The following is a 13,455-nucleotide window of genomic DNA, read 5'->3' as shown; positions in this document are numbered from 1 at the left end:
CCACAGGAGCACTCTATAAGCCTCCTAAAGGCTATCCATGCCCCTTTTTTGACAAAAAATGGGCCAATTTTTGCAAAAAGCGGGCCGTTTTGGGAGGTCTGCAGAGCGCAAAAACTTTTTTTTTAAAATTTGCCTCTTCAAAACCTTGGTGCGTCTTATACTCCGGTACATCTTATACTATGAAAAATACAGTAATTGGCATGGATTCACTTCTCAATCATGTTGATTTCTTAATGATCACCACAAAAAGGTTGTAAAATCCCGAGTGAAAAACAATAAAGGAAACTATTCTTAAGTACCGTATTTTTCAGAGTATAAGATCACCTTCCCCCCCCCCGCAAAAAAGAGCGTGGAAATGTGTGTATTATACACCAAATACAGCCATTTTTGGCCTCCTGAAGCCCCGCCCCCGCATCCCATTTTTGCAAAAAAAATCAGCTGATTTTTGCAAAAGCTGAGGCTTTTTTGCCTTCCTTCAGCCCCTAGCAGCCCTCTGCAGGCTTTAGCAGGACTGGAGGAAGGCAAATATGCCCCCGTTTTTATAAAAAAATGGGCAGTTTTTCACAAAAACAGAGGCTTCTTTTGCCTTCCCTCAGCCCCCCCCCCCAGCAGCACTCTGCGGGCTTCAGCAAGGCTGGGGCAAGGCAGAAACGGGGGCGTGTTTGCCTCCCCCCAGTCCTGCTGAAGCCTGCAGAGGGCTGCTGGGGGCTGAGGGAAGGCAACATCTTTTTTTCTTACTTACCTTTTCAAAATCTTGGTGCGTCTTATACACCGGTGCATCTTATAGTCTGAAAAATATGGTAACTCCATGTGTCATTCTTGGTTCTTGGGGCCTGACAATCCAGGAGTGAAGGAATAAATATAAGGTTTCCTTCCAGCAGAATCCCATATTTTCCATGCTTCTCTCTTCAGATTCCAGGTTGATCCCCCTTGCTTTGTTTCTCCTCATCCACTTCCTTGCTTTTTAGAGTCAGATGTGATTTCATAAATTGAAGGTCTGTCGTTGATGTCGCTCTCTCTCTCTCTTTCTCTCTCTCTTTCTCTCTCTCCTCTCCCTCTCCCTCCCTCTCTCTCTCTCTCTCTCTGGGTGGTATCTGGCCCTTCAAATCTGCAGCCCACGCCCTCTCTCTGGGCAGTAGGAGCTCTGCCAGATCTCTTTCCTGTCCCTGGGGTCTGACCTGCTGGAGGATGCAGGCACACAAATTAGTATAAGTGATGGGAAGACAAAGCTCAAGGCTGGTTTTGCAAAAAGGACAGAAAGAAGATATGGTTTTGGGAGAAGGGGAGGGAAGAGGAGGAAGAGTTGCCATGGTGACCTGTGAATGAGACACCATGGCGCATGTGAAGCGTTGATTAGGAAAGAAATTGAGTGCTGAAAGGAGCTAAAATGATATTACCAATTGCTTTCTTTAAGGCTATATCGCTTTCTTTCTTTCAAAGTTGTTCCACATTGGACGGCATGTGTGAAGTCTTGTGCCTTTGGAAATCAACCAAAAATGCTCAACTTCACCTGCTAAATTCTTAACGAAGTAATGCTCAGGAATGAGTCTGTATGTGTGTAAAAGAAGGGCCATGGGGAATCAACCCACCTGGCCAGATCTCCCAGGGACCTTTTTTAATTCTAAGCTAGGTAGTACTATGCATGCCAAATATGGAGTGTAAATCTCAGAGAAGGTTTGTTAGTGTAAGAAGGGTGCCGAAAGTCATGGAATGGATGCTTCGATTGGTGGAAGATTGACAAGATTGTGCCCCTGAAAACCATAAGACTCGCTGCTTGAGAGAATGCACTGGTTGGGAAGGAATGGTAGCAATGCACAGATGAGTTCTAGATAATTGATGGTTCTAATTTATCTATTTTTTTAATTGCTGTAATCCTGAAGGGGAAATTTGTATGCATCTTCAAGTCAGTTTTTGACTCCTGATGACTGTCTGGACATGTGACTGGGTGGGGTGAGTGGGCGGGGCAAGCAGAGAGCGGGCAGGGCCAGCAGGGGGCAGGGCCAGCCAGTGGTGAGATTTGCCACTACTCCGAACTGCTTAACATTTTTACTACCGGTTTGCCCAAACCAGATGAATCCACCTCTGAAGGTGGGATTACAACTCACATCTCTTGGTTTCTAGTCTGATGCCTTATCCATTACACAAATTGGCTCTCGCAATACATTGTAGGATAAATTAAATATGTTTACTTAATCATTATTCTTTAATTAATCATTCTTTAATTCTTTAATTAATCATTATTTAATTAATCGTTGCTTCTTAAAATACTTGGACTTTAATGCAAGTTGAAGTCACAGAAAGTGGTCACACCAAGTTATCCCAGTAGAATCTTAAAAAGTGCAAAAAAAATAAAAATTAAAATGGCAAAATAAGATTTTTATTTAATTATCCAATTTCTATGCTGCCCATTTCACCTAAGCAATTCTGGGCATTTTACAAACAATTGTGTGTTGCTATTCATTGTAGCATTAAATTTTGAGGACAGAATGTGGTAGATATGTCAGATATCTGGCTTTTTGTACTTTGCATGCCTTTTGCAGCTGTAGATTCATGCTAGCCAATTGGCAAACATAGACTTCCTTCTACGTTTATGAAGTCTTCTCTCTGTGTGTGTGTGTGTGTACGCGTGCGCGCGCGCCTATTTAGAGCAGTTGTTTGCATGAATTAGTCTCATTTGGAATTTGTTTGATATCGAACCCTGTGATTAATGGAATGATTCTTAGAGCCACCTAGTGAGCATCTGGCAAGATGTAATTTCATCTGGTAATTTTCCCCTGCCTAAAAATTAGCCATTGTTTCTGCTGCTACGAAGGGTGGATTTGCTGACTTAGAAAAGAGCCCTTCGTTCGAGACTCCCACTTTATGTAAATTATAACCTCAGAAGCTGAGTTTATATTTCAAAAATAAGTTTTGAATTGGATACACAGCTCATGTCATGTCTAGCATTGCACTTGTTCTAAAGGTCAATGGAAGTATGTTATTTTTAGGGTTTTAAAAATATATACATATAGTCTTTTTTGGAACATTGGTTCATCTCAGTGAATTTGGAACAATGGGATGGCCTGGGGACTAGAAACACCTTTGGAACTGCTCTTTTATCAAATGCTGATCTCCCTTCTTCTCCTAACCCTTGTTCTGCAGAGAAAAGTACATTTCGGGGTGGAGTGTCAGTCTTACGAGATAGTCCAGGAGCAAAAGCACACCCCAAAATACTAATTCTATCTTAATTGTAAGGTTACTTCAGTCTTTCTGAACCTTGGTGACTTGAAGAAGTCCCATAATTTCACACCCAGCATGTTTTCTGCATTTCTTCAAGTCCATAACTCTTCAAGTTGCCAAGCTTGAGATACATTGGTTTCGTTAACAAAATCTTGCAAAGTCTGAAAACATCTTTCTCCCCCTCATCACCTTTACAGTCCAAAAAACTAGTGAGGGTCCCACCTGAGGCATTTGCTCCACCCTCATTCATTCTGCGAGCTCAGCTGCCTCTTATCTCTTATCTAAACACCTTTTATTAATTTACTGTGAATTCTGCTCTTTCACATCCAGCAAAGTCTTTCAAGGGAGGATTTACAGTCACAGACCTTATCTGGCTTTGAGAGTTGACAAGTCAATATCTGCAAAACTTGGCAAGGAGTCTCGGAGAGTCACGAACCAATGAAGCGAACTAATTGTCTCCTGCAAACTCCACTCCCCCTTCGCTCCTCTTTTATTTCCTCTGGGAGGGGCCATTCATCGTCTGGCCTTACTCCCAAGTCGACACCTGTTCTTTAACTGTTCCTTTTGTCTGGCAACTCTGCGCATGCACACACTGGGAACAGGCTCCAGCTGTTCATCTGCCTCACTGATGTCTGACTCAAAAGGCAGTTGATAGCTCACATATGGCTCTGGTCCCCTCTCTGCCTCTGACGCAGAGCCCTCATCAGAGCCTTTCCCAGACTCCAGGACTGGCCCAGGTTCCTCCCCAACCTCCACACTGTTCAAATCTGCTGCCAGCTCCGCTAGCCGCTGGCACGCCACAACAGATAGATACTTAGCTTCAGCTTTCCTCCTATCTCCCAAGGTCATTCTCATATACCATTAAGGGGATTGGCCAACTGGGGTTCCTATGACCTTTATCAGAGGAAAAGATCACGTCTCATGCTTGATCTCTGAACAATAAAACCGAAGCACAGAGGGGTTGTTTCCTTTCCTGTCTGATCAGGAGGATATGAGTTCCTGTGCAGCTCTGCAAATTAGACCCAGGAGCTGGAGAAAGTCTTGAGCAGAGACAGTTTTATTGCTCCAGATTCACTGTTGTGAATTCTGAAGTTGGCTCTTTGTATAGGACAATCAAGTTGTCTTTGGCATGTCGGATTACCCACCAGGCATGGCAAGATCAGCCTTGGCTTTCCAGAAAATGAAATGTGCACCAAGGAGCTAAATGATGATAAATCAGTTGCTTTGGATGGGTTTCCCACAGCAAGTAGGAATTAAGCCAGTGGTGAAATTCAAATTTTTTTACCTCTGGTTCTGTGGATATGGCTTGGTGGGCGTGGCAGAGGAAGGATACTGCAAAATCCCCATTCCCTCCCCACTCCAAGGGAAGGATACTGTAAAATCTCCATTCCCTCACTACTCCAGAGAAAGGATACTACAAAATCTCCATTCCCTCACCACTCCAGGGGAAGCATACTGCAAAATCCCACCCCACTCCAGGGGAAGGATACTGTAAAATCCCCATTCCTTTCACACTCCAGGGGAAGGATACTGCAAAATCTCCATTCTCACCCCACTCCAGGGTAAGGATACTGTAAAATCTCCATTCCCTCACCACTCCAGAGAAAGGATACTACAAAATCCCCATTCCTTCCCCACTCCAGGGGAAGGATGTTGCAAAATCCCTATTCCCACCCCACTCGAGGAGAAGGATACTGTAAAATCTCCATTCCCTCCCCACTCCAGGGGAAAGATACTGCAAAATCTCCATTCCCACCCCACTCCAGGGGAAGGATACTGCAAAATCCCCATTTCCACCCCACTCTAGAGCCAGTCAGAGGTGGCATTTGCCAGTTCTCTGAACTACTCAAAATATCCACTACCAGTTCTCCAGAACCTGTCAGAATCTGCTGGATTTTACCCCATCTGGCTACCACCTGGGGGAGGGCCTTCTCTGTAGCAGCTCCGGCCCTTTGGAATGAACTCCCCGCGGAGATTTGGACCCTCACCTCTCTCCAGGCCTTCCGGAAAGCCGTGAAAACCTGGCCGTGCTGGCAGGCCTGGGGTTGATGAGTTCCCCTCCCCTCTCGACTTGTATGGCTGTATGACTCTTGTGTATTTTAATTACGTGTATTGTGTTTGTATCCCCTTTTCCCCTTTTGAGTTGTTCGCCGCCCTGAGTCCCTCCTGGAGAAGGGCGGCATACAAATAAACTAAATCTTAATCTTAATCTTAATATGCAAGTGGCGAGTGAGTAGGTAGATGTAGGCATCAGGGTTTGAATCCTAATCCCTTTCTTTCACTCTTTATTCAGTAGACTTCTTTTAGCTGTTGTTTTCTTGACTGTGGGAGTCAGAGATACCTCTTCCATGTTTATATAATATTCCGCCTGACCTGAGAATTGTGGCTTTGCCCATGTCAGCTTTTACAGCAGCACAGCCTGTATCTTATAAAGCAACCTGACAGCAACAATCAGGAGCAGTCATCTTTATGTCAGAGCCATGAAGAACATTCTTCTTCCCTCAATAGGCAGAAGAGAAGGTGTTTTTCTGTAGGCACACCTGTGTGAAGACAGTGGAGCTGTGAGCCAGGAGGAGAACGTACTATATGAACCTGAAAAACTCAGTCAATAGGCTTTGAAGTGGTATTGGTTTTATGTGTGGGGTGTGTGAGTAGGATGGTCTACTTGGGGGCATCAGGTCCCTTGATCACCAGGTGGCAGTATGTGACCTGTTTCATTCTGATTGGTGGTCAGAAAGAGTTTGCAACTTTGCTGGATCATATGACAGACCCACGGTCTTTTTTCATTGGCTGCATTTTAATTTGCTACTTATGTAAACTGAGTAAGTTGCACTTTACTTTACCACAAGCTGAAATATAGGGATGATAATGATGATTCACTTCCATTGTTATTTTTATGGCAAAGTCTGTTCACTTTAGTGTCAGAATGTTCTTTTTTTCAAACATCTCTTATAAATGGATTGTTAACAGATTAACAGAGTTGGAAGTGACCTTATAGATCTTCTAGTCCAACATCAACACTCCCGCTCAAGCAGGAGACCCTACACCAATGGTGGGTTTCAAAAATTGTTGGAACCTATTCTGCAGGTGTGGCCTCCTTTGTGGGCTTGCCACCCATGTGACCATATGGGAGTGGCTTGCCGCCCATGTGACCGGATATGAAATTATGAATTAGTCCTTAGGTCGGTCCAAGAAGCACGCAAGTCTTAAAGCTGCCAGGTTACAAAATCCTTGCACCCCTAACCCTTTAGAAAAAAACTAGGGGTCTTCAAACCTGACAGCTTTAAGACTCGTGGATTTCAACTCCCAGAATTCCTCCTCCTGTCATGTTGCGGTGACGTCGTCTATGCAGATCTGCTCCATCTTCGTTTTTTTCACAGGGGGCAAGGTTGCCGCTGAAGATGCCGACGAGCCCCTGCCGCCACCAGAATAACTGCTACTGCCTCCTCCTCCTCCAACACCACCACATTTGCTGTCCTGTGCTGCGGCTGAGATGAAGCTGCCAAAGCTCCCACTGGTGCCACCGCCCGTGGCAGCAGCGGTGGCACCTCCCCCTCTGCTTGGAGCACCTGAGCTGGGCCCCATGTTACCCCTGCTGCCGCCTCCTCCTCCTCTGCCGCCGTGCTTTTGAGAAACTATGAGGCCTTTTTTTCCTGCTCCCGCCCCCTCCACCGCCTTCCTACTGGCTCCCGCGGCCTCATGGCTCCTCAAAAGCATGGTGGAGGAGGAGAGGGGGAGGGATAACGCGGGGCCCAGCTCAGATGCTCCGAGCGGAGGGGGAGGCACCACTGCCATGGGCGGGGGTGCCGGCAGGAGTTTTGGCAGCTTCACCTCAGCCACAGCGTCGGGCGGCAAATCTGACAGTGCTGTTGGAAGAGGAGGAGGCGGCAGCAGATATTGTGGTGGTGGCAGGGGCTTTGGGGGTTCACTTCAGCCACAGCGCCGGGCGAAAGCAGCTAGGATTGGCCACCCACAAAGGATCTCCCCGGGCTTGCTTTGCTGAAAACGGGGCGACTGATGCTAGTTTGAGTGGCCGCGGCTGGTGCAAACTACTGTCAGTCACCCAGTGCTCAACAAAACAAGTCTGGGGAGGTCCTTTGCGGGTGGCCAGTTCTAGCCGCCTGCAAAGGACTTCCCCGTGCTTGCTTTGCTGAAAACGGGGTGACTGACGGTAATGAGCAGTGCAGCCGGCGCCTAGGAGGAACATTGCCGGAGTTCCCGGAAGTTAATTATTTCCGGGTTCACCGACCAACCAGTCTGCAAGGACCAGCAAGGACCGGTAGGAACCCACCCCTGCCCTACACCATTTCTGACAAATGGCAGTCCAGTCTCTTCTTGAAAGTCTCAAGTGATGATGCTCCCACAACTTCGGAAGGCAACTTCTGTTCCGTGGGTTGATTGTTCTCTCTGTCAGAAAGTTCCTCCTTATTTCTAGGTTGAATCTGCCCTTGGTCAGTTTTCATACATTATTCCTTGTCTGGCTTTCAGGTGCTTTGTAAAATAGCTGGACCCCCTCCTCTCTGTGGCAGCCCCTCAAATACTGGAAGACTGCTATAATGTGTCCCCTGGTCCTTCTCTTCACCAGACTAACCATGCCCAGTTCCTGCAATCATTCTTCATGTTTTAGTCTCCAGTCCCCTAATCATCTTTGTTGCTCTTCTCTGCACTTTTTCTAGAGTCTCAACATCTTTTGTTATAGTGTGGTGACCAAAACTGGATGCAGTACTCTAGGTATAGTCTTACTAGGGCTTTATAGAGTGGTATTAGTACATCATTTTATCTTGATTGTATCCCTCTGATAATTGTAATATACAATCCACATTACCTGGTTCCTGGATTGATGACTTTCTGGGCTTAAAATGACAACTGGCTCACCTCTTGCCTCTCTGTCATCATCACTCCTGATGGAAAGAAACATGCAAGGTCTTTCTGTTGGTTCTTCTCAGATAGCTAGATGGTTTATGTGGAAGAGATGGTCTCACAAATACACAGATCCTATCCGTGCCATAGAATAAGGCACTAACAATGCACTGAATTGCATCTGGAAGCCAACTGGCAAACTCTCAGAGGTGGAATTATGAGGCAAAACCAGGATTGAATTATTGCCATGCAGACAGCTGTGAATGGCCTTCACAATCAGCCCATGCAAAGTCATTTTCAGTAGCCTGGTTGTGAGGTGATAAGCATATGAATAAACATAAATAAAGCCTCCTGTTCCAGGAAACACCTGAAACATTAGCCAAAATCAGACTAAAGCCATGATGACAAAACTATGGCATACGTGTCAGAGGTGACACACAGAGCCTTCTCTGTGGGCACGCCCACCATGGCCAGCCGCTCTTCTGGTTTCCAGCATGCACATGCGTGCTTGCCAGCTGGTCTTCCCGTGAGCTGGAGGACCAGAAAACGCCCTCAAAAACAGCCAAAAGACAGGCATGCACACACCAGCCAGTTGGCCTTCACGTTTCTGGTGCTCTGGCATGCATGAAGATCCTCTGGCCGGTGTGCATGCGCGTGCCAGAAACCTGAAGACCAGCTGGCTGGCGTGCACATGTGCACCAGCCAGCTGGTCTTCAGGTTTCCGGCACTCCGACGTGCACATGCACGCATGTTCCGGTTTGGGCACTTGGTGCCAAAAAGGTTCACCATTACTGGAGTAAAGCTTTCCTGACCATCTACCAAGAGAGAGATACGTCCAGGGGATTGCCAGGGAGTGCATCATCTTCATGGAGAGACAATTTTTTCTTGGATTTTTTCTAGAGTCGAAGGACTTCAGAATCAACAGAATCAACTGTAACCTTGCTATGATTAATACCAAGCCCAAATGGTAACCATTCAGGCAACATTCTAAACTACAAAAAAGCACTAACCAAGGTGAAAACTAATCAAACTTAGTATATTGTCCAAATAAAGCTGTTAGGGTTGTAAGTAACCTGGGCGAGCTTGTCCTGTGAATCACAAAACCTGATCCTATGGCCTGCAGAATAGTCAGACAGGGGTTATTTGAAACTTTGTTCTAGAATGTAGGTCCCTTAATGTATTTGTAACCAACTGATTGATTGACTAAATGTTGAGAAATAGATTGACTGACTAAATGTTGAGAAACCTTCTGTGCTAGAAAGCATACAGGCAAAAGCAGCAATGATTTATCATCTTGTCTGTACTCTTTCTATCATCTCAACAGATCTAGAGGCTAAATCATAGGGTGAATGATAGAGGGAACTAGATATGTCCAGCCTAAGGCAGAGAAGGACTAGGGGTGACATAGAATAGAATTCTTTATTGGCCAAATGTGATTGGACATACAAGGAATTTGTCTTTGGTGCAGATGCTCTCAGGGGACATAAAAAGACGATACATTCGTCAAGAATAAGAAGATACAGCACTTAATGAAAGTCATGGGGTACAAATAAGAAATCAGGAAACAATCAATATCAATAAAAAATCATAAGGATACAAGTAACAAAGTTACAGTCCTACAGTCATAAGTGGGAGGATAGGATAGGATGAGAAGGCTAACAGTGATAGCTGTCTTCCAATATTTGAGAGCCTGTTAAAAACAAAAGAGGTTTGACCTATTCTCCAAACACCTGAGGTCAGGACAAGAAAGAATGGGATGAAGGTCATTAAAGAAAGATTCAACCTATAATCAAGGAGAAATTTCATGTCAGAGGAATGGCTTTCCTCCAGAAGTGGTGGGTACTCCAGGGGTGGGTTTCAACCGGTTCGCGGCGGTCCCCGCGATCCGGTTGGTCGCCGAACCCGGAAGTAAGTAACTTCCGGGAATGGCGAAGGCCCCCCCGCGCCCGCTCCTTACCCGGTTTTGCCGAATTCTGCACTTCCACGCATGCGCAGGATGCATACAACACCTGCGCGATCCTCCAGGAGCAGCTGGAGCATCGCACAGACGCTAGTAAGCATGCGTGCAGTGCGCACCTGCACGCGCACACCGCACGCATGCGCGAGGACGCCGCCAGCCTCGTTCCAACCAAACCAGTTGGAACGGGGCGAGAAACCCACCCCTAGGGTACTCCCATCACCGGAGGTTTTCAAGAGACTGGACAGCCATTTGGGGTTGGACTAAAAGATCTCCAAAGTCCCTTCCAACCCTATTGTGGTATGATTTTTATTCTAAATATCCTGGCGACTTATATACCTATAGTATTTCTATTTCACTGAAGTGGTCAGTCTAGCCAAACCAAACCATAAATCACAAACAGAATGTCAGGCCTGCAGCCATCTTTTCTTGTGGATTTCAGGCCTGTCACCCTTTCTATTATTCTACTGTGCATTTTCTAATGTGGGGAAATGGGAGGGGGGATTGTATGGAGTTAGATGATGTGTAGCCATAACAAAATTCTTTCTAGAAAGCCAAGGCTTTGCACCTCTGTATCTGGAACTGGATGGGTGGAACTGCCAACATGGCAGTGGAAGATTAGACCATGTGATGGATTTGTGGGTGTGGGGGCAAGATCTTGAACTTTCAACTGGGTGGGAAAACCAAGAAACTTTCCGATTCACGTTTCCCCAGATGGGCCAACATGGCTCTCATAATAAATTGGAACTTTGAGGAATCCTTTGCCTCGGACTGATTTAATTTTGGATGCTATTTGGAACCCTGACACAAAAACCAACTGCATACAAGTATTTCATCAGATCAGGAGTGAAAACATTTTTAAAAAGGTTATATGGAAGCCTGCAGAGACCTTCAGCGCTGGTCCCTGGGTTTGGGAAGCCCAGGGGTGAGATGTTTCTATGGGTCCCACTCCCAAGGGCAGCCATTCCCCCAGCTTGCCAGTGTTTCTGTCACAGTATTTGCTTTTCTCTCCTTCTGGGTCTAATCTGCTCAGCCTCCCAGAGGTAAAAACATGTGGTGGTGACTACTCATCCTTGCTTCATTGTTTGCTTGCAAACAGAAGACTTCTGGAGTTGTCCCTTATTGGGACACGGGCTTTGCAGATACCCAATAACACCATCTGTGGGTGTTAATCCTAAAGCAGACATAACTGCCCAGGACAACTGTTCAGATTCAATCTTTGATGGCTGTCCAAAGAGAAAAGGAGGAGGGGAGGAAAATCAGTATTTCTGCTTCACTCAAAAGGGCTTACTTTCAGTGGGGAACGCAGAGGAGTGGAACCCTTTGCATCTATCCAAAGGCCAGGGGTAAGCAGGAAAGAAACAAACCAGGATCAGCATGGATCTCCCTGGATGTATTGTAGGACAAGTCCTATCCTTTCCTGGCTGTGAGATGATACCCCTGGACTGCCTCACCCTTCATTTATGTGATTTCTCTCTCCCTCCCTCCCCAGATGGTGGCTTAAAGAAACTTCGAAGTAATATCCGTCGCAGCACCGAAACTGGGATTGCCGTGGAGATGAGAAACAGGGTCACCCGTCAAGGCAGTCGAGAGTCAACTGATGGAAGTACTAACAGCAACAGCTCTGATGGCACGTAAGTCCTGCTGTTGGTTAATGCAAGCATTGAATAAAGAGTAGACGTTACACAGAGAATACAAAAACAAGTGTTCAAATTTTTTTTAAAGGAAAATGTCCTGCTAATATTAGCTGATAGATAGGATTCCCCCCCCCCCCCATCCTGAAATGTCTTTCAGATGCTTTATTGGCCCTTCTCATGTGAAGGCAGGAAGAATGCTCTGGGACAAAATGTTAGGTGGAGAAGGATGAATCTCTTTTCTGCATGTTCTTTCAGGCTGTGTCTTCGTTTTCTCTCATACTGTCTTTCTTACCCTTTCCTTCAGATTTATTTTCCCCACAACCAAGCTGGGAGTTGAAAGCCAGTTCAGTGACTTCCTAGATGGTCTGGGACCAGCGCAAATTGTAGGGCGACAAACCTTGGCTACTCCACCAATGGGTGAGTGAACCTTTGGTGACCATCTCAGCTCCTTTGAGGTTCAGGGTCACTTGATGGAGGAGGAAGAGCTCGACTGGATCTTTCTTAATTGACAGTCTCCTTGGGTTCATGTTTTGTGAGGGACTGTGTAGTGTGCACACCCACACCCACCCACAAACACACCCACACCCACACACTGGGCCTTAAATTGTGTTTTGCCCCTGTAGTTTACAAATCATGGTTTATGGCTGAGTGTTTTTTTGAACCTATCTAATTGTGATTTTAGTGGGACAGTGGTGGCTCAGTGGCTAAGACGTTGAGCTTGTCTATCAGAACGATCGGTGGTTCAAATCCCTAGTGCTGTGTAATGGAGTGAGCTCCCATTACTTGTCCCAGCTTTTGCCAACCTAGCAGTTCGAAAGCACATACAAAATGCAAGTAGAAAAATAGGAACCACCTTTGGTGGGAAGATAATAGCTTTCCATGCACCTTCTGTGTTTAATCATGCCAGCCACATGACCATGGAGACGTTTTCAGACAGTGCTGGCTCTTCGGCTTAGAAACGGAGATGAGTACCACCTCCTAGAGTCAGGAACAACTAGCACATATGTGCGAGGGGAACCTTTACCTTTTACCTTTAATTGTGATTTACTTAATAAAATCTTCTTCAATGTAAGCATGATTCCTGATATTAGCTGGCTGGGGAATTCTGAAAGTTGAAGTCATACATCTTAATCTGCCATGGTTGAGAAACACTCCTTCCTACTATACATTTTTGTAGCAAATCCCCAAGTATTTGAGTATTTGAAAATTTATTTATAGGCCGCCCTTTTCCCTGGTATTGCATGAAATTTGGGACCATGAAGATGATAAGTCATAATAGAACGTGTATAGCAATAAGTCCTTGAAAATCTTCCTACCTAATTGAATAAATTTGACATGAGTCACGTTTGGCCATTGCAAATTTTTAGAATGGGAGTGGGATTCAGGTTGTTAAAGTTGCTTCATGATAGGCCCAATATTCTAGGACTATTTTTGATTCATTCTTCTATGTGACCGGATCAAGGTAAGTTGTAATTAATTTTCCATGTTGGTTTAAGGACATTAACATTAAGATGAGGCAAGACACCGCAGTCACACATGGAAATGGGGCAAGATGTTGGTGTGAAGGACAAAAGGCTATTCTTCATTATATCAAAAAAATCCCACTAAATTTTGAAAGAACTTTTTCTCAAGGCGATAATATTAATCAAACAGCTTATTAAAGATGGATGCACACCAACTGTTTTGGACTTCTAAAAATCTAAAGGATACTTTTCCTTCCCTTCATGTGTTTCTTCTTCTTCTTGCATAATTACATGTGGATAGCACAAAGCTCTTGAGTTG

The 13,455-nt window shown here is 45.4% G+C and overlaps 1 protein-coding gene across 1 annotated transcript in view; it reads left to right on the top strand.

Annotated features, from left to right (window-relative positions):
- RIMS3 (regulating synaptic membrane exocytosis 3) overlaps positions 1–13,455 on the top strand; it is a 77,945-nt gene that overhangs the window by 58,262 nt on the left and 6,228 nt on the right. The window contains exons 3-4 of the mRNA XM_087727705.1: positions 11,529–11,670; positions 11,978–12,090. Of these exons, the coding sequence (XP_087583831.1) occupies positions 11,529–11,670; positions 11,978–12,090 (255 nt within the window). The remainder of the gene's footprint in view (positions 1–11,528; positions 11,671–11,977; positions 12,091–13,455) is intronic.

The sequence above is a fragment of the Thamnophis sirtalis genome, unplaced genomic scaffold (assembly GCF_051295495.1).
Source record: "Thamnophis sirtalis isolate CommonGarterSnake01/CBP01778 unplaced genomic scaffold, rThaSir2_p1.2 scaffold_13, whole genome shotgun sequence".
Taxonomy (NCBI): domain Eukaryota; kingdom Metazoa; phylum Chordata; class Lepidosauria; order Squamata; family Natricidae; genus Thamnophis; species Thamnophis sirtalis.
Note: the sequence above shows the minus strand (reverse complement) of the source record. Positions and strands in the feature narration are given on the sequence as shown.